The sequence below is a fragment of the Montipora foliosa genome, chromosome 13, assembly GCF_036669935.1.
Source record: "Montipora foliosa isolate CH-2021 chromosome 13, ASM3666993v2, whole genome shotgun sequence".
NCBI lineage: Eukaryota > Metazoa > Cnidaria > Anthozoa > Scleractinia > Acroporidae > Montipora > Montipora foliosa.
The window spans coordinates 19,773,714-19,793,713 of NC_090881.1; the positions used below are offsets into that span (position 1 = coordinate 19,773,714).

Sequence of the window (20,000 nt, forward strand, 5' to 3'; positions counted from 1 at the left end):
ATTTAATACAATAATTTCTGTACCCACGTCGTTGTTTACAAGTAAGTTGTTTGCTAATGTGCGCACACCATCATGATATCATTCTTATTCATTTAAAAGTTGTTTTCTAACGCACGCACGCTATTATGCCACGTGATATTATCACCCTTTACGTTGTTAAATAAGCGCTCATCATCATATCTTATGATACAGGTCACAGTATTTTTAAGTTTTTTGTGACCGTCTGCTTATTCGTACATGGGTTGATTACTAATGCAGGCTATCATGTCACATAATATTAACCCCTGTCAGTAAGTCATTTGTAAGTTGTTTTAAGAGCCCGCGATCCATCATATATGATATTTACCCTTTACTTTGCAATTACTCAAATGAGCACCCTCCATAAAATGCTAGAAATATTACAACAATCTACTTGTTCATCATATCGTATGATAGACTGTTAGATTATAATATTTTGTAATCATCTACTTATTCATAAGTTACTTTTTAAATAATGCGCGCACACTATCGTAGAATTCCCCTTTACTTATAAGTTGTTTGCTAAAGCGCGCATGAGCATTTCTTTCGATATTACTGGCATCTCGTTATTCAAGTGAGTGTTTTCCATCATATACGATATAATTACTTTAAAACCGATGTTATTACCTTTTACTTGCCTAGCAGTATTATACAACACGCACAGACCATTTAATGGTAAATTTCAGTTGTTACAATCTACTTATTTATGTGTTGCTTGTCTGCTAACGCGCGCACGGTGGTATCATGTCATATGATGTTATCCCCCTTCAGTAAGTCATTTGTTAGTTTTTTTAAAAGCCCGCACTCAATCGTATGGTATGATATTTGTAACCTCTAATTGGTGATTCACACACGGTAAGATAGTGTCACCCATATCCATAATCATTTGTAAGTTCGCAAACTCACTCACTCCATTTCAGTGTATGACATTATTAGGCTCTACTTAGTCACCAGTAAATTGTTTGCGGACGGCGCGCATGAAGGCGGTAAGTTAGATGACTCATTGGGTTAATTACGTCGCCTTCGTTAAATAAAGAATATTGTATTGTAATGTATTGCAAGATACTATAACCCACTTATTCTTAGTAAATTGTTTGCTAACGCGCGTTCGCGATCGTGTCAGGTGTTGTTGACGCGCGTGCGCCAAGACATAACATGGTATGTATTTTAACCGTTATCTATTCATTGGTAAGTTATTGCTAAGGCACACGCGTTATATGTATCACCTTTTATTGTTAATTAATTTGTAAATTGTTTGCTTAAAAACTCGAACCATCATGTTAACGAGCACATAATTTTTAATTTCCACTTATTCGTCATATTTATTTTAAACACCGAACTTCATCCGCTAATCGGTGCATTAGTTATTTTTTAAAATCTTTTGTAAGGTCACGGTTTAAATAAGCACGGCTAGTATCAAAATTCATCCTCAATTTTGTGGTTGTCCGATAACTTTGATATTTTTGAAATCCTTATGTGTATTTTATCAGTCTTTTAACAAGAAAGTAAGAGCCAAATGGGCAGTAGATCCTAGTTGGCTATTTGACACTTACAGTAATTTATATCCATAAAAATGTAACTTGAACTCAAATTTTCTTCCTTTTGTGTCTGTAATGATCACACGAGAAAGCTTTTAAGAGTTAATGGTTACAACCATAGCTTCATCTGGAAAACTAAAGGGGAGACTGCATCCCTGTGTTGAAGGTGATAGACCTGTCATGGAGTGCTGGTGTCCTTCCGTACTGTATATTGTTGCGCATAAGTCTCAACTAAATATGAAGTAAAGAGGCGCAAATTACACTTGAAATAGACCCTATTCACTTTTAACATTTTGCTTCTGAGATTTATATCACGATGCCTTTCGAATTTGGTAATAATCGTGCTCGAATGCGCAGTTTTTAATGAACAAGACGAATGATCAAGTCTTTCAAGTATTGTCACATGATCTATATTGGGGGTTAAACAAAACAATGGGCGTTTTCCATTTACCAAGAAATTCCGGAAATTCCGGTTGGGATGTAAATGGAACACGTTTTTGGTTCGTTCCACTGGAAAATTCCCGGAATAAACGGAACTTCTGAAAAGGTAGTCCTGTTTTCCCGTTGGACACTTTCCGATGGAAATGTGTGTTCCATTTACAACTTTTGTAAGGTCTTATCACTTCCAGGCTATTCACGGCCACATTTTTAAATTTTGGCGCGTAAAATCGCAATCACTGGGCGGCGAACGGACCTGAGTTAAATGGAACGTCTTTCACCCGATGGAAATTTCCACCGAAATTTCCGGAAATTTTTTGTAAATGGAAAACACCCAACATTTCTAAAAAATAGTTCAGTAGATAAAAAGAAGGCGCATGCAATCACCAACTTTTAAATGTCCTTTTGGTTAGAAAACTCTCACAGCTATCCGAAGCCTCCTTGATTATCGTAGTAACATTCAGACAGGCAGCTATAGCCAATGGATTGTCAGTGATGAAAAATGGTCACTAATTTAAAAGTCAAAAAAGTGAGTTTTCGTACCTGTGAATACAGCAGCAGCATTCCACTTGAAGACGGAAATCAAGATCACTAACTGTTCGTGAGGTTAGCTAAGTTGAGCAGCCTCCGCCCTCTCTTCCTTTATTAGGCGTTATTTGGGGATATCGACTTAGCGGACTAAGAAAAAACATCATAGTTAATCAATCGTTTCTATTTCTAGGTTACGAAACGATTGGAAAGCTGAGCTATCACTGAGCATAGAACAATGAAGAGCATTATTGTTCACAGTTTATGAACTTTTAAGAATCATATCATGATTCAATTACAAGTAAATACCTTTCAGCCTCTCTCTGATCAGTTCTCCCTCTTCTTAAACTCCGGAAAGCTTCGAGTCTATTGCTTTCTTTCTTCTCTTTGTAACCTAAAGGAAATATATCTTACTCATAAAATTTAACCTAAAATTTTAAAATGCCGTACCCTGTTCGGGATAAAAAAAGTTAGGGAAATAATGTCGCGCCATTAATGTCACTTAATCCATGATTTTTTTCTTATCTAAAGATCCCAAACCCCATTCAAAAAACAGGAACTTGAAAAACAACTATTCCATTTGCAAGATACCTTTCCAGTGCTTATGAGTTGGGTGTCACTTGAATATTGGAAAGTCTGGCACGTACCTCCCTCCGGCGACTCCAGTTACGTTCTGTAAGTGTTCTTTTTTTGTCTTTAAAGGGTGCCCTACCAGAACAAAAACAACAATAACAGTCAATTTCACCCCAGTCTTAGAAGAAGAAAAAGAAGGAAAAAATTTCAACGTTACAGTAAGTGGGCTTAAGGGTTAAAAATGCCAGGCAGCCAGAATACGTTGATATTTAGAAAAGTGATATCCCCGATGGGCTTGGTAACGGAACTTTGTATTAATCCTTGAGATGTAGGACCCATCCTAAAGTCACTGAATTATAATTATTCCCGCTCTTTCTTGCCACCTTATGTAAGCCTTGCCAAGACTTTCAGTCGATTACGATACCCAACGCGCGTGCACATTGAGTGGATAAAGGAATTGAATGAAATAACTTTGTCTCATAACTAGCGGGAACCAGCTAAGTCGGTTATTTCTCGTTTAGTGCTCCAGGTTTTTCTAGCAGCGCTGACCTCCGAAAAAAGTTATAAAGACTTTACTTTCATACTCCTTAAAACAAAGTATCGCTTACCAGAATTGTTCCGTTAGGCACACGGAATTGTCAGCAGTCAAAACAACACTTCTTTCCTTTGCCACTTGACTCATGACAACCTGTAATAATCTCCCAAAAACCTTCACAAGATCAAGAGTAGCATGAATGACTGAATATAAAACAGAATCAATAAATCTATATTACTAAAATAAGTTAAATTATGCGAGCGCCGGCGACAGCGCGCGCGCGCGCGAGCTCTCTCTCTCTCTGCCCCTCTCTCTCTCTATCTCCCCCTCTCTCCCACACACACTCCACACGACACACACAATACAGACACAGACAAAACAAAAACGGATACGTACATAGACAATACATATAAGGGGAGGGCGGGGAATATGCGGCTCTTTCGTAGAAGGAAGAAATCGAGCCAGGCATTCATTTCCCAAATTTAAGTTTGGAGAAAAGAATGGGATATCCGTTACAAAGACGGAAGGCAAGAAATTCGAGACAAAAGGGCAGCAAAGGAACTCCAGTTCACTCGCGACTACGTGAAAGAAACACGTAATATGGGAAGGGAGGGAGAAGATGAAATTCCTGAAATCAAAATACATGAGAAGGTGGATCTGGAATTGTGTACGATATTCTTCGCCGCCAGATGTAAATTGTGGCATGTTAGGGGATCTAAAAGTGGCACCGGTATAAAGAGGCATGTTACCAAGCCACCAACGAAGGAAAAATGGAACATTCCTGCTTGTAGTTATAACCCTCTTTTTCAATACGAATTAACACCTAAGCATCTAGACATGAATCCTCTCCTCGCTCTCCACAGATTTGTCAAATTCCTTCATAGCAAAACTGATGATGAATCACGCAATGAAACGACAAGTTCATGACCAAGAGATGAAAACCATCCTGGATCACGTCATAGGTCAGATGTTGAATTCGTTTTAGCGAAAACCGTTCTCATAAGAAGCCACTGCCATAGAAAGAGTGTGGATAGAGCTCAAGATAAATCGTGGAATTTGAGAAAAAAACTGTAATCAACTTATTTAAGTGCAGAGTGTACTTAGCACCAAGGAAATAATAATCAACGAACTTAACCCACATATGATGCCGAGTCTGGAAATCGAACCCGGGCCACAATGGTGGGAGGCGAGTGCTCTCGCCACTGCGCCAACCCGTCGAATTCTGTTCATAAAAAAACGAAAGAAAGGGTCACCGGTTAACGTCAGGATTTCAAGGATAGGCCCGGTGAAAATCGACAGCCAGATAACAGGCTTAGGTTGTTGCTTGGCTTACTTCTTGAAGAGGATGGTGTATGTACAGTGTAAGGGACCAAATCCCGATAAACCTAGTAGCTCCCTTTCAAAGATGGATACTTATGATCAAATGCCTCCAAGAAAGTTATAACGCAGGTACCACGATGACAAACATAAATGTAGACTAAATGTAATGGACACATGCCTCCGTGGACATCCAGATGAATCGCATGCAATCACATAGCAAAATGATATCGGAAAAATAAACGGACATATCGAACGTGACTCAACAACAGGACCAAATCCATGAAATTCTTGCGAAGGACCGTCTGATTCGAGGTTTAATTATTGAAGAAGCAGTGAGCTGGTTGACGTTTTCGAATCGAAACAAATCGAGATGGGAATCGAAAGTATGATAACTGTTTCCCAAAAATCGATCATACGATGATTGGCTCTTGCGTTTATTTTTATGTATCGATATTGATGGGCTTTGGATTAGCACGTTTACGACCATTCGACCATTTCAAGATGTCATGATTTACCTGTGAAAAATTATGATAAGGATGACGAATATGATTTAACGGTATAGAACAAAGACGATGACGATGACAATGACAATGAAAAATTTACTAGTGTCCTTTCAAGGGATAGATACTTACGATAAATTCCTCCAACAAAGTTATGATGCAACTACGACGATAACGAATGTGTAGCGAAATAATGGACGTCTGCCTTTTCGGACATCCAGATGAATCGTGCGCCATTTAATTGCGAATCATAGAGGAAACATATTAAACGAAAGTAAGGCTCGATGAGAGGACAAAAGCCATATAAGAATTGCGAAGGACCATCCGATTTAAGGTTTAAGTATTGATGAAGCAGTGAGCCGGTTGATGTTTTCGAATGGAAACAAACGGACAAATCGAGATTGGAATCGAAAGTATGATAACTGTCTCCCAAAATTATATCATAAGATGATCGGCTCTTGCGTTTATCTTTATGTATCGATATTGATGGGCTTTGGATTAGGACGTTTACGACCATTCGACCATTTCAAGATGTCACGATTATACCTGTAAAAAATTATGATAAGGATGACGAAGATCATGATTTATCAGTATAGAACAAAGACTATGACGATGACGATGACAATTAATGAAAACTTCACTTGCGTCCTTTCAAGGGATAGATACTTACGATAAATGCCTCCAACAAAGTTATGATGCAGCTACGACGATGACGAATGTGTAGCGAAATAATGGACGTGTGCCTTTTCGGACATCCACGAATCGTAGAGGAAAGATAAACGAAAATAAGGCTCGATGAGAGAACAAAAGCCATATAAGAATTGCAAAGGATCGTCCGATTCAAGGTTTAAGTAATGATGAAACAGTGAGCTGGTTGACGTTTTCGAATCGAAACAGATCGTGATGCGAATCGAACGTATGTCTCCCAAAAATTTGGTCGTAAGATGATCGACTTTGCGTTTATCCACTTGAATCGATTGTGATGACTTTGAATTAGGCAGTTTACGAGAATCCATCCTTTTAAGATGCTGCAATAATTACCTGTAACAAATTCATGATAATGATGATTAAAATGATGAGCATGATTATCAACATCATTATTATGATAAGGAAGTAAGGATGATGAAGTTGACAACAACTCAAGTGTGGTAAAATGACGATAATGAGAGGACAAAAGCCATGTACGGATTGAGAAGGACGGTCTGGTTGAAGGTTTAAGTATTGATCAAGCAGGTAGCTTGTTGAAGTTTTCGAACTGAAACAGATCGAGACATGAATCGAACTTATGATCAGTGGCTCCCAAAAATTAGGTCATAAGATAATCTGCTGCGTTTATCTTCATGTATCCATTGTGATGGCTTTGAATTGGGTAGTTTACGACCATCCGTCCATTTCAAGATGTTTCGATGATTACCTGTAACAGAATCGTGATAATGGCGATTTGGATGATGAATTTAAGGTCAGTGATGATGATGATGATGATGATGATGATAAAACATGATCATTATGATAAGGAAATAAGGATGATGAAGATGATAACTACTAGCTCAAGTGTGATAAAAAGACGGTGATAATGGTTAAAGATAGTGAATGTGGAAAAGGATCATCGAGAATCGTTGCGTGCTTCTTTGTTAGATAATTGGATTGTATGCGCGCATGTGTTCAACGGAGAGTGGAAATAGGCAGATGATGAATCAGTGGAGAAAAGCAAGCTCAAGAGATCAGGCGTAAAGGAGAGGCGCGTCAAGGGATTGTAAAGACGAAAAATACAGCTTAAGAATGGTCAGAGATATATAGAATCAGAATCAAATGAAGCAATGAAAGACCTTTCATGGGGTCCTTGGAGCAGGCCGTAGTTAAGCGACAGTATGCCCGGAAAAGCGTTTGAATCATTAACGATAAGGGGTTAGAGGAAATAACACTTAAATATATTGGGTGTCATAGAATCCAGTGAGAAACTATTAGCGAAAAACACTCGAGGTGAGCACAATAGAAAAAAATAATTGGCCCCGAATAGATACGAGAGGAGGGACTGGTGTAAAAATATCTCCTTGAATGTAGTAGAAGCAAAAGATAAATCAGAGAAGAGTCGAAAACTGAATGAAGAAACAAGAAATAGGGAATTCGGGTGTTGACACAAATTAAATGAAAAGAGGGGAACAAAGGCTAAACCACTATGAAAGACAACAATGAACGAGATGGAAATGAGAAAAGAGGATACTGTATCGCAAGGAAAGAACACGAAACAGTATAAATGAATCCGAGAATTCAACGCCACTTATTAAAACCTCTTCCCTTATCAGAAGGGCGTAGTAGTTATAAATAAAGACTGAAATGTACAAAAAAAGTAACTCGAAAATAAAGTAGGAAAGGAAATACATAAAAGAGGAAAGACAATAAAGGAGTCGTTTCCTTTCCGATGCCTTCAAATGAGTAATAAATACCAGCGAAAAGGGAGCATGCGCAAGAGATGAAACTAAGTAACCTGGCATACTGAGGCTGACAAGGGTTAGTCTGGGAGGACTCAAGGAGTGTGAATAAAAGGAATAGAGGACGAAGATGCTACGAGGTATTTGACCAATCAATATTAAGCAAGTAGAGAAAGAGCATTGAATTCAAAAGGCTCAGATTGCGGCACCTCAAAAAGGAAACATCAGGGAAAGGCAACATCAACCCAAAATGCGCGAGAACGCATTAAGCACAAGATTCACGCCTGGATTGGTTCACAAAAAGCCATACACGGGTAGTTTTCTTCGTAGTGCTCGTTTGACTTCATGCTCTTCTCAAACATTTTCTTTCACTGAATTTTCCGATGTATTCCACAAATTGGCGACTTAATGTGTTGGCAGCTAGGGTGCAGGTGCTACGAAGTATTTGACCAATCAGAAGAAGAAACTGAATTCAAAAGGCTCAGATTGCGGCACCTCAACAAAGGAACATCAGGGAAAGACAACATCAACCCGAACTGCGTGACTACTGACAACACATTACGCCCACAAGAAAAGCGGATCTTTTATGCCTGGAGTGTTTCAGAGAGCCGCAAACGCTGTTTTCTTCTCGTCTTGCTGGTATCGACTTGTAACTTTAATCCTCTGACGTCGTACTCTTCTCAAGCAGCTTCTTTAATTAACTGAAGTATTCAGCGTGCTTCACAAATTGGTGAGTTTCTTGGCATCTTTCGACCATTGCGTCCGATGAAGTTAATTCTTGTTGTGAGCTGACTTGCTTTAAATACAGCTTTTCCGTGATTTCCACCTATATTATTTTCATCTTCATGTTCATGAAACTTGCAGAGTCGTATCTGCATCTCTCATTTCGCCCATTAATTTATCGTCCACAGATGAGAAGATAAATAATTTTTGCAGTGTCTTCTGTTTTCATTCCCATCCTTGCTGGTATACAGTTTTTCTTCCCTTTCTTCTCCGGTCTTGACTATACTTGCATTAGATTTTGTGTTAATGTATTATTATAAGTACTATTAATAAGAAGTTAACTGACAGTGCGCGACCAGCCCATGGAACAGCTAGTGTTTCATAAGCCCCCGCACCACGTCCTAAACCCTACTTCATGTTCTATTGATCTTTCTTACTATTTAAACTCGTGATCTTCAGCTGTATGGCTTGAATCTAAAATTCCGAGGATATTTTAGTCATTTAGCACGTTTTTCTACTTCCGTTTCTTTATCCCAATACTTCTGATGACGCTCACCTGTCCTTATAGGGGTACTTTTTCTTCTGAATTTGTTATTTCACAGCCTTATGTGCCATCTTCGTCTTGTATGTGCCGTCGTTTATTTGACTTTCCGCCGGTTGCCTTTTAATAATCTTCTTTCGTGCAATCCTCTAACTTTTGAATTCTTCGGCGGTTTTTTCAGTCAGTTTTCTTTTCTCTTTTCGTCTGACTTAGCCAAGGGAACCGAAGGAAAGTTAGAGTCTTCAAGAGAAAATTAGAGAAAAATCAACACAAGAGGGCTTTATAATGAGTTGAATCCCGATAATTCGTATATCATCAAGAACAAACTTTATTGGAAAGAGGATTGTATAGATCCTGGTAAGAACACAAGTACCAAAACTGGACCGACCATAAAACGACAATAAGAAACCTATCTAGCCTGACCTGGAAAAAGACAGCATGACAGCCAGGAAAAAATAAATGACAACCAGGAAAGGTATAAACAGAGTTTTTTAGAAATTGCTCGTGCATTTTTTAGAATCATCCTGTTCCCACTATGCTAAGTCATCCGCTGCCTTACTTTTGTGATGGCGACACTTTTTTCCGGACGTAGTCACTCACGGTCATCTTCTCAGTGATAACTTTTGCATCACATTTAGATGTGTCCGGCAAGATTTCTTATTCTTCTCCGCCGTCTCTTAAGATTTGCAAGGAAAGACTTGAAACAATAAGTGTCCTGAGTCTAGATGCAATGAGAGTGCACCATGGCTAAAGCTAAGATAACAGAAAAAACTCCTTGAGCCCATAAAGCTGCATAAAAGAGAGCAGATAAAGAGTATCAAATAAAGAGAATAAAAGGGTTGTAATCTTCTTTGTTTGGCTTCGCTTTTCTTCGTTCTCCTTTGTTCTTTCTCGCTCCACTTTGTTTTCGTGTTTGACTTCAAGTGGCATTCTTACAATTTCTCTCTTCTCCCCGCGGTTTTTTCATCTTCTTTATTGCGACGCTTAATTCTTCTTTCGTCGTGCGAGTCTAGCATGGTTCTTCTTACTTGTTGATCACTTTACTTCATTATTTTCGCTCTTCATGGGTTTTTATTTATCTTATCTTTCCTCTTCTCTTGGGTATTTCAGTTTCACTTACTTAGGCTCGTTCTCCGATCGCTCTCCACGGGTCACTTCATTCAACATTTTTTTCAGCTTCCGCTTCCTCATTGACAATTTGTTTACTTTAACTTCAACCCATGTCTGTCGTGCGTATGACCTTCAGTTTTCACCATGCAATGACTTCTTCTCTTTAGGGATATCTTAATTTAGTATATACTAAAACAGCAGATTGCGTTGATGGGCGCTCCCTGTTTGGCTACTCAAACCTTGAATATCCTTTCACCTACAAGCAACTCGCCCAAGATTTGCGCCGGAAACGGATGTAATCGTTGTAATCGTTGCAGCAATAAATTAGTTAAAATCATGTTTCTGTGTTATATTATCTCTTTCACTGTTTTAGCAAAAAAGTGAGATAATACAGCACAAAAGGAATAATTGAAATATTTTTAGTATATATACTAAAACAACTATTCACCCCAGTGTTGGCCGCTAAACGTAGATATTTACCTCACCGCTTTGCGGCTCTTTAAATATCCACCACTAGCCACCTCCACTTCGGTGAATAGTTGTTAACTACTTAATTTACGCCATCATTACTAATCCCTGTTCTTACTCAAAACGCACGACTACCTCACGGGATGCTAGTCATAATAATTGAAGTAGTTTTAGTACATGTAGTATATACTGAGTATATACTTAAACAACTATTCACCCCAGTGTCGGCGGCTGGACGTAGATATTTACCTTGCCGCTTTGCGGCTCGTTAAATATCCAACACTAGCCACCCCCACTTCGGTGAATAGTTGTTAACTTTTTAATTTACGCTATCATTACTAATCTCTGTTCTTACTCAATCCGCGCGACCAGCTCACGGGATGCTCGACATCCCGAAAACTCCCGCACCGTTTGACAGAAACAATCGCACTCTTCAACTGTTACTAGCTTTTTAGTACTTTTATTTGATATTAAGTACACCACGTACGCGACCAGCCCATCTGACAAACATCAAATGAGCTCACGCGTCACTTTAGAACTACGGTTTAAATTACATTTTACCCACCCCTCCCACCCAAAACACCACCCCAAGGAAAACGGAAAGGGCTTGGGCGAGATATACGAAAAATTTTCCTATAAATATAGAGCTTCTTGTATCATAAAGGTTCGAAAAAGTTTAGAAAAAACTGTTTAAATTGTTAAGAAAGACACTCAAAAACTACAAAATCTATCAGCCTAAAATTGAAAAAATAAAAAGGAGCTGAGCCGACAAAACAGGACAGAACTAAAAAATCGGTAGTGAATATGTCATCACACGGAGCTGGAAAAAAAACGGAAGATGTCATTTATCGAAAGAAGCTTGTTAATAATACAAATCAGGTAGCACAAAAAGGGCTCCGAATTGAGAAAACTACAAGCCTATAACACCACATGAAAAAAGTCCGGCGATCCGTGAAGAAAAAGACGACTATGTGAGACTCGGAAAAAATAGTCCGTCGCTCATCCATGAAGAAAAAGACGAATCGTTATGCGTCTCGCAAAAAGCCCGTCGATCCATGAAGAAAAAGGTGTGCTCCGCGCAATAAAGTACGTCGCTCCATGAAAAAGATGGCTTGATATGTGCAACTCGGCTCGCGGAAAAAAAATTTTTCGACGATCCATGAAGAAATGTCGCAGTCATGAGTGCGTAAATTCAACCTCATACTAAAAAAGTGAGTAAACTTAGCTCAGAAATAGCTAAGTTTAAATTTACACCAAATAAGATCTGAAGCTCATTCCTAGGGTCTCTTCTTTTACCGAGAGAGCCTGGGTTTGAGTTTTCTGATGTACTTATAATAGCAAGAAAAAAAGAGTTCTGGCTATTAAGAGTATTTCTGCTTAAACGCTCAAGAACAAAGAACAATAAAAGAAAACCAAGCACTCACCTCGGACTTGAAATGCAGGTGTTAAGCATCAGTAAATAAATCAATTATACCCTTTAAAATCCCAACACTTAGTTTTTAAACCAGTTGGGAAAACTGCTAAGTTCCACCAATTGGCTTGAAGAACCAGCGTACAGCGTTTAAGCATGTAATATCTGAATGGACCGGGGCTAGCTCGCCCCAGTGGCAGAAAAACTTCTGCCAATAGGCTGAGCCTTCAGGAGACTACAATGTAGTTGAAAGCCGGACAATTAAAATAAAATGGTGGGTAAGAAAATCAAAATGGATACCTAAATAAGTACAAATGGTCAAAATCTGTTGAGCAACCAGAGTAAACATTCATTGATGACCAAAACTGACGAAAACATGAGCCGGAACATTTTTCGAGACACAAGCCCCAGGTCCATTCAGTAAATTAATTGTCCACCTTAAAGGGGCTAGGTCACGCTATTTTAGGTAATTTTGTTTAATTTTGTTAATTAAGAGCTCTAAACGTCATATTGGCAGAGCAAGAGTCTTTCATTTGCAAAATCACGGCCACATAACAACTGAGAATGATTTTCAAGCTTTGTAAATGACATTTTGATATAGACTGATATAAATTTGAAAAAAGGTGGGCCGACGTTTTTCAAATTTACCCAAACTCAATCCATTTCAATCCTCTCCAGTTTTGTCCATCCATGTCCCTTCTTGGCTTCCCTGTGTTTTGTTAGAGTTCTTCTATAGTTTTGAACAGTTATTTTGATATTTTAGTTAATTCTATGACCATTCGATCAGTGCTGAAAATGCCTAAAATAGCGTGACCTAGCCCCTTTAACTATCCCATCCCCATTAAAAAAAACATGAAATGTGTACGATACCAAGACCATAACGGTCTTCGACGCGAGGTAGCTCTCTTAATTTGCTGTCATAGTTCATCGAAGCTCGAGGAGTTGCACCAGGTTATACAAGTCACAGAGATCAGTGTGCACGAGGAGACAAATGGAATGCCGGCTCTATTTTCCTATGGGAGAAAAGGAAATAACTTGATTAAACAAAGTGAGACTTCAGAATATCGTCATTTAAAGGCCCACGTTCACCCTACAGGCATTGCGTGCCGTGGAACAATTTTCATGTATGAAAATCCCGCCAAAGCTGAAATTCATCCAATCAGATCGCAACGATAAGCAATACGAATTTCCATAACAAAAACAAACGGCCAAAGAGCCAAGTTAAATGCCTTGTTCCGACGCAGTGTTAAGGTGGCTGGAACCAGTTTCACTTTTTTGAAGAGACTTTTTATTAGAAGGGTTGTCACTACAACACTCTAGTATAACGTAACAGAAATACTATGATACCATATAAAACACCAATTATTGCTTTTAAAAATGTGCCTACTATTGTGACGTAATAGGTTACCATGGAAACATGAAATGTCTCCAAAAACACCCTACATTTCGTCTTTACCTTCTTGTATGTCAAAAATAAACTCGGCGACCCCACATTTCTTATTGTTGAATGGTAATTAGCAATTTAAGATAGAACTATTGGCAAAGTTTTAGAAAAAAATGGGGGCCAATTCAGAGCTGTATTAAATTTTGGAAAAATGTAACCCTAACCCTAACCCTAACCCTAACCCTAATCCTTCTGATAAGGTTTTTTAAAAGTAGTGAAATTGGCTCCAGCCACCTTAAACTTGCTTTATTTTGGAGGAGGTTGAGAGCCTTACCTATTGTGTTTAAGGGGAATCACGGAATTAAATGCCCTTTGAATCATTTGAAAGAATAATGCTAGCAATAATGAGATGGAGAATAGTTGTAAAAACTAGTAAGAATTTGAAGTTCAGGTGAGCGACTGATCTGAACGATCGAAAAATTACTTGTAGCTGCTCTAACGAGCTCAAATTAGGAAAACAAGCAATAAAAAAATCTATTAATCAGTCGACTGGGTAATATATCTTCAATCGTTTTAGCAAAATAGCCGATTGTTTTCATTATTTAAGGCTGAAATAGACTGATTGTACAAGTCAATTGATCATCACGAAAATCTGATGAAAACGAAAAATGAAAGTTTAACGTGATTTCAGAGGGAGGGGGTGGGGGTCCTTCTTAACTTCAAACCTGTTGCTAAGAACGAAATTCTCCCAACGCCGCCCGCCGATCAACCGCCAAAATGGCGGGAAATATGAAACGTTTAACTATCTGAAAAGCTGATTAAGAGACTTGCATTTTTCTATGATCTTCTGTTTATGTTCCTGTTTGTCGTTTTGAGATTTAAAGGTTTGGCCGCGGCGTGGTTTGAAGACGCTATTAGCTTCGTTTGCGCTGTCGCAAATGCGAAATTGCGAACTGCCAGTTGGTGGGAACGGTGGCTGTTCAAGAAACTCCTAAAAACATTTTCTACGCAAAGCAGCAGACCGATTTTTTTCTTGAGGAAAATTCGAGCGATATAGCTACTGCAGAGGAATTATTGCTTTCTCCAAAAGCATAAATCAGCAGTTTAATAGCGGCCTACCGGTTCCAGGTGGACAGGACGAAAATCAACCCAACGCGTTGTCTCACACAGTTACGAGTGAACTACGAAACATTTGAAAAATATATGGATACGACTTTAATTGGGTTAGCAACTACCAACACGACGCAAGTTGTTGTCTCCGAGTTTGTGTTTAGAGGTTTTCGAGAGGAAAGAATGCAAAAAATTTCAACGAAATTGCAAGCTACAGGTCGCGAAGAGAAGAAATCTGAATGGTGGAATAATTGAATTTGAAATGCAAGAATGCGCATGCGTAACTAATGCCAGTCTTAATCCTAGTAAAACCCCGGATTTCGAAGGAAAAAGGTCGCAAGGCTATTATTTTCAGACGATGGAAAAGAAAAAATTACCCTCATCATCCTACGCGATCACAACCATAGAAAACTCATATCTTCGATAAAATTTAAGATTTCAAGAAACGAAGTGAATGAAGTTCCACGTCTGATCATGTGAATTTTATTCGTTTAAAATGTATCGTGTGCAAAGTTCAGGGTGTTTCTTTTTTTGGTCACGTGACCTCACCAAATATGGTCAACGTCCAGTACCTGAGAGTGTTTACTAAAAAAACACATATGGCCAAGCGAGTTGTCTACTGCCGTTCTAGAACCTGAGAAATGGTCCATGGAAGTTTACATAGCAACCAGGACCCGGTTCCTGAAAGGTGTAATAACTCTATTCCCGGGATAAATGTGCCTTATTCCGGCAAATTTATGCCTGGAATGGAGTTATTACACTTCTCAGGAACCGGCCCCAGGGCTGTAGTTAAGGAGGACCCCCCTCCCCCTTAAACTGTGCTGTTAGGGTTAGTATTCAGGCTGTTAGTATTCAGTAAACAACAGTTAGTATTCAGTAAACAACAAGTCGCGAGCTCCTGATTCAAAATCTCTGCTGATTAAAAACGAGCATCTTGTAATGCTTTGACGTTTCTTCACCTGCAAATTAAGACGCGGACATCTGCAGCTTCCCGCTTTGAAACAAGTGAAGGAAAAAAACCCACGAGTAATCTTGTTCCAGGATTTAAAAATTTAAAAGTTACTTATTTCCCACCAGCCAAACGGTTTTGGGCTACCGTAGTAGATTCTCCTTCGAGTATTTGACGGCAGTAAAAGCGGGAAAGCTTTGACAAACGATCGCGCGTAGCTTAAAGCGAATGAAACTTCTCATCAAAGTTATTCCTAGAAAGACTATAAGCGCTCCAAAAATTCTTCCAAGACTCTTTGAAAGTTAACATTGAAGTTTTTCAAAGTTGAAAATATTTTGTTTCTTTTAAATGCAACACATTCAAGAAATGTTCAAGGATCGCTTTGACGCAGAGCAAAAACTTTTCCTAAAGGGTGGGTTTAAAATACTACAAAAGCGTAAAATCATGTTCAGAGTCAATTAAATTAAATTCAAAGCAAATTACCTCAGCTCCATAGCACTAAATCATTTGGAAAACTCTCAGTTTGCTATTTCACAACGCGAGTGTCCACGCGAAGAGTTGCTGTTGTTTTACTTCTAGCCACAAACTTTGGCCTTGTTTTTGTAACTTTTAACGCCTTATTGTATCCTTGGTTCTTGTCCGTGGTAAGAAGGCTTTCTCCTGATTTAAAAAAATACCCCAAAACTGCAAATGAGACTTCATTTTGACTCAAATAAATTCACTTATAATGTTACATCAACAACGCACTGGGCCGGCGCTAAAGCGTGCAAACATTTTGTCGAGAATTTCTCACCATGAAGCAACACAGACGTTTTCAACAGACACTGTTCTTCTTTCATCATTTGTAACTTCTTTTTTAGTCCATTGTTGAATTATTTTCTGGTCCAAAAAGCAATTTTTCCAAATGAAGAGACGAAAAAACACATGACGCGCTCGCCTGCTTATTATGCAAAAGTGAAAACTTTGTGAACTTGCATAAGGTGAAAAAGGCGCGAATTTTGCACCCGCTGCCAAATTCTTTCATTTAATTGGTTTAAAAGGAGAATGAAGAGTCCCATGGGTTGAGCGAATGACACCTGTCATCCGTCAAAACCACGTGGGTTTTGACAGTCAATTAGCGAGCACGGAACTTTGGGTTTTCTAATTTAATATTTGCGATAATTTATACAATTGCTTCTTAGGTTTGGTTCGAAGGTGGTGGGGAAAATCTTGTTGTTTACAGCAGGATTTTTTTAGCCACTTTCAACTAAAAGGCCAGCCGAAAAGTGCTAAATGTGGGTACTAGGAAACAAAATTTTGAATGAAGAAGTAAACGGGAAAGTGTAGTATCAGGTTCGAAGAACATCACATACACCTTATTCCAAAATGGCCGCCATGTGTGACCAACTCTACCGTGAAGCTCAGTAGACTTCTGGGCCCGGTTGTTCAAAAGGCGATGACCGCTAATCCTAGATTGAAAATTAACCAAGGAGTTTATTTCTCTACTCCCAAATGCTTTTCCACGCTGATATTCGGCAAAACTTTACATTAGAAGGGGTCAATCTTAAAAAACAAAAATAAGCAAAATAAAATTTCACCAAAAAATTGAAAACAAGAAACAAAAGTTTACACTAATCCTGAATAAGTTAATCGGCTTTCGAAAAACTGGGCCCTGACCTCTAACATAGGACGATGATTTTTCACTCTTTGTGTTCTCCATGTTCTCCTGCGTCAAAGCTGTTTTGATGCACTTTCAGGCAGTTGCGCAAGTCTCAGGGTACCATAAACCTTATTCCAAAATGGCTACCATCTTAATATTCTTGTGTTGGTATTCAAATTAGCCCTTCTTGCCTCGTTTTCAAGGTCAAAAATCAAAAGAATATTTTATCTTGAACGGAACCAAGGGCCAATTTGTATACACATACATCAGCCGCCATTTTGGAATAAGGTGTATTGCCTGCAAGTAGGTTCTGCAGGGAATATGGCGCGCGGTCGAAATATAGGCGCCTGGTGACTAGTTTCGAAAGGAACGCGCCCATATTTCGCCCGTGCGCCAATTTCAACGGAAGAGCCTGCTTGCAGGCTATCAATGAATATGTTCATTTTATATAGGGCAAACAATAAATCAAAACAGTGTAAGGAAAGCAATTTTTTTTATTTCTCAACTTGAAAGATATTCTCAAGAAAATGATACCTACAAGCTGGCTTATTATAAATTTATTGTTACTAGATGGATAAGTATAGGTATGCATTGGAAAAACTAGAGTATTGAAATCAAAAGCAGTAACACCACGAATTCGAACAAAAGAAACTGAATAAAATGGTGGCTTCTCATAAGACTCTTCAATTGTTAGAAAAGTGTCAGTAAGATCCTTGTGGCCAGAATGGACACTGAAAAATCAGGTTTGACACCCAATGCAAGATACATGTTATTCATGGTGTTTGACGGCCTCATTTCAATTTACAGTCCGAAAATTGATAAGGAAAACACGTGGCACGACTTGCAGTGAAGACCAAGAAAACAAAGGCACTAAGACGCTTACAACATCTCTCGACCGCTGCAATGGCCAATCACGCCCCGCAAAATATCTCAAGATAAAATTAGCGAATCATAGTGCGCGTATTTTCTGAGAGTTATAATGAGAGAACTCAATACCTCCCAGTAAGATTTGCTTTTTATAAGACAAGTTCCGTTCCCTTAAGGAGAAATCAATTTATGGGCCCACATCTATTTGGAATGCAACATAACGCTAAGCTGTACAAAAGTTTAAAACGTTCTGAGATAAAAAGGCTTTTTCTTCTTTAAACATCAAATAAGTTAATGCTGGTGAACGGAGGAAATTACGCCGAAAGTAACTTCCACCGGAAGTGGCTTGCATGGATTGACTGTTGTTCTTCAGGGATCGACCCGTGGAGCGATGTCAGTGAACGCTGTTCTTTTATCACCTGGAAAATCAAGAGGCCGATTAATAGTCAATTCACCATACAAGAGGATACCTGTACTGTTTCTATTCTGGTCGTAAGGCCCAAGGAAAAGGATTGGTATCTGGACAACTCGCCCCAAAGGCAATTAGCCCCGGACGATTAGCCCCTAGACTTTGGACGATTAGCTCCCAACGTTTCTCCGCCGTGTTGAATTATAAAAACTTGCTGTTACGTTTTACGAATCTTTCTCTACCAATCAATCAATAAACTACAAAGTATCTAAAACTTCAAGTCAGCTTGGAGGCCGACTAATCGGTAGTACTGATAGAGTGGCCTTTGATGTCGACAGCTGTTGGGGATTGCTCGTGTTTCTTTCCGATTACCATGGCTTAGTATTTGCTTGTGTTTCCCACCGAGCGATTTGTGATCTGCCGTGTTGTTTATTTGGAGAACTTTTACTTATTGTTGGCTAATTGTCTTTGGGGCGAGTTGTCTGACATTCAACTATGAGGCCACCGCGCCTCATTCATGGTTAGTGTGCTCGACTCCGGATCGAGTGGTCCGGGTTCGGGTCCTGGCCGGGGACATTGTGATGTGTTCTTGGGCAAGACACTTTACTCCCACGGTGCCTCTCTCCACCAAAGTGTATAAATGGGTACCGGCAAAATGCTGGGAGTAACCCTGCGATGGACTGGCATCCCATCCAGGTAGGGGTGAGTAAAAAAAAAATAATAATAATATTACTCCTAGTCGCTTCATGTCACAGAAACCGGGAAAAGCTCCGGCTCTGATGGGCCACTTGAACTACAAGCTTACCTTTTAACACGCTTGACATTGTCTACAATCTTGTCTACCAAGTCATCTGTGAATCCAGGACACGATGTTTCTACTGATTTAAACGCGTCAATGAGGTGCTCTATAGAATGTCCTTGACCACTGTGATTTGTGTTTAGCTGAAACAAACGAAATACAACTGTACAGGACGATTATTGTTCAGCTCAAATTCAGTAACGGTAAATTGACCATTCTTACAGTTGCAGCTGAGGTGAGAGTGCCACTGACCAAAAAATCAATTCTTATATTTCTCTGGATTTCAAAACTATGTTAACTAAATACTAAGCGACCAAAGTTTTACGCCTTGTTTGCAAAAAGACACCTGTTTATTTTAACTGGAATTTTCCTATTTATTGGTCTGCCATTCAGTACTAACTTTAAGATCTTAAGAGAGCTGGATCGAGGAGAAAATGACGTAAAGAGCTCATTATTGTAAGAATGCAAATGCGTGTGCACGCTGCAGAATTAATATGGGGGAACAGGGGTTTTGGGCTTTCAGACTTTTAAACTCGCGTTTTGCATATATAATAAGCTGCATTAAAAGGCTGAAATTTTAAGCTAGTGAGCCTTTGACGTTACATTTCCTGGATCCAACCCTCTGAGGTCCAATCAGTCAGTTTTGAATGCAAGTAATCCAAAATCATATAATTTCCCAAGCGTTTTGGCGAGGGAAATTATTTGATTTTG

At 39.0% G+C, this 20,000-nt stretch overlaps 1 protein-coding gene and 2 long non-coding RNA genes across 4 annotated transcripts in view; 1 reads left to right on the forward strand and 2 right to left on the reverse strand.

Moving 5' to 3' along the window:
- Window positions 1-944: 944 nt before the first annotated feature.
- LOC137983481 (uncharacterized) lies at window positions 945-2,851 on the forward strand. Its single transcript, XR_011118957.1, has 3 exons — window positions 945-1,004; window positions 1,142-1,176; window positions 2,716-2,851. It is a non-coding gene; the product is annotated as an uncharacterized lncRNA (long non-coding RNA).
- Window positions 998-6,894, reverse strand: LOC137983480 (uncharacterized). Its single transcript, XR_011118956.1, has 5 exons — window positions 3,704-6,894; window positions 3,170-3,230; window positions 2,832-2,916; window positions 2,538-2,672; window positions 998-1,787 (listed from the first exon to the last, which is right to left on the reverse strand). It is a non-coding gene; the product is annotated as an uncharacterized lncRNA (long non-coding RNA).
- A 10,796-nt stretch (window positions 6,895-17,690) lies between these two features.
- The window catches only part of LOC137982765 (serine/threonine-protein kinase 26-like), a 19,374-nt gene continuing 17,064 nt past the window's right edge, over window positions 17,691-20,000 (reverse strand). The window contains exons 11-12 of one of the 2 annotated variants that reach the window (XM_068829914.1): window positions 19,296-19,432; window positions 17,691-18,500 (exon numbers count right to left, since the gene is read on the reverse strand). In XM_068829914.1, coding sequence (XP_068686015.1) covers window positions 18,497-18,500; window positions 19,296-19,432 — 141 coding nt within the window. In that variant the 3' untranslated portion in view covers window positions 17,691-18,496. Of the gene's footprint in view, window positions 18,501-19,291; window positions 19,433-20,000 lie in introns of those variants that run through there. The other variant, XM_068829915.1, reaches the window with a different exon arrangement.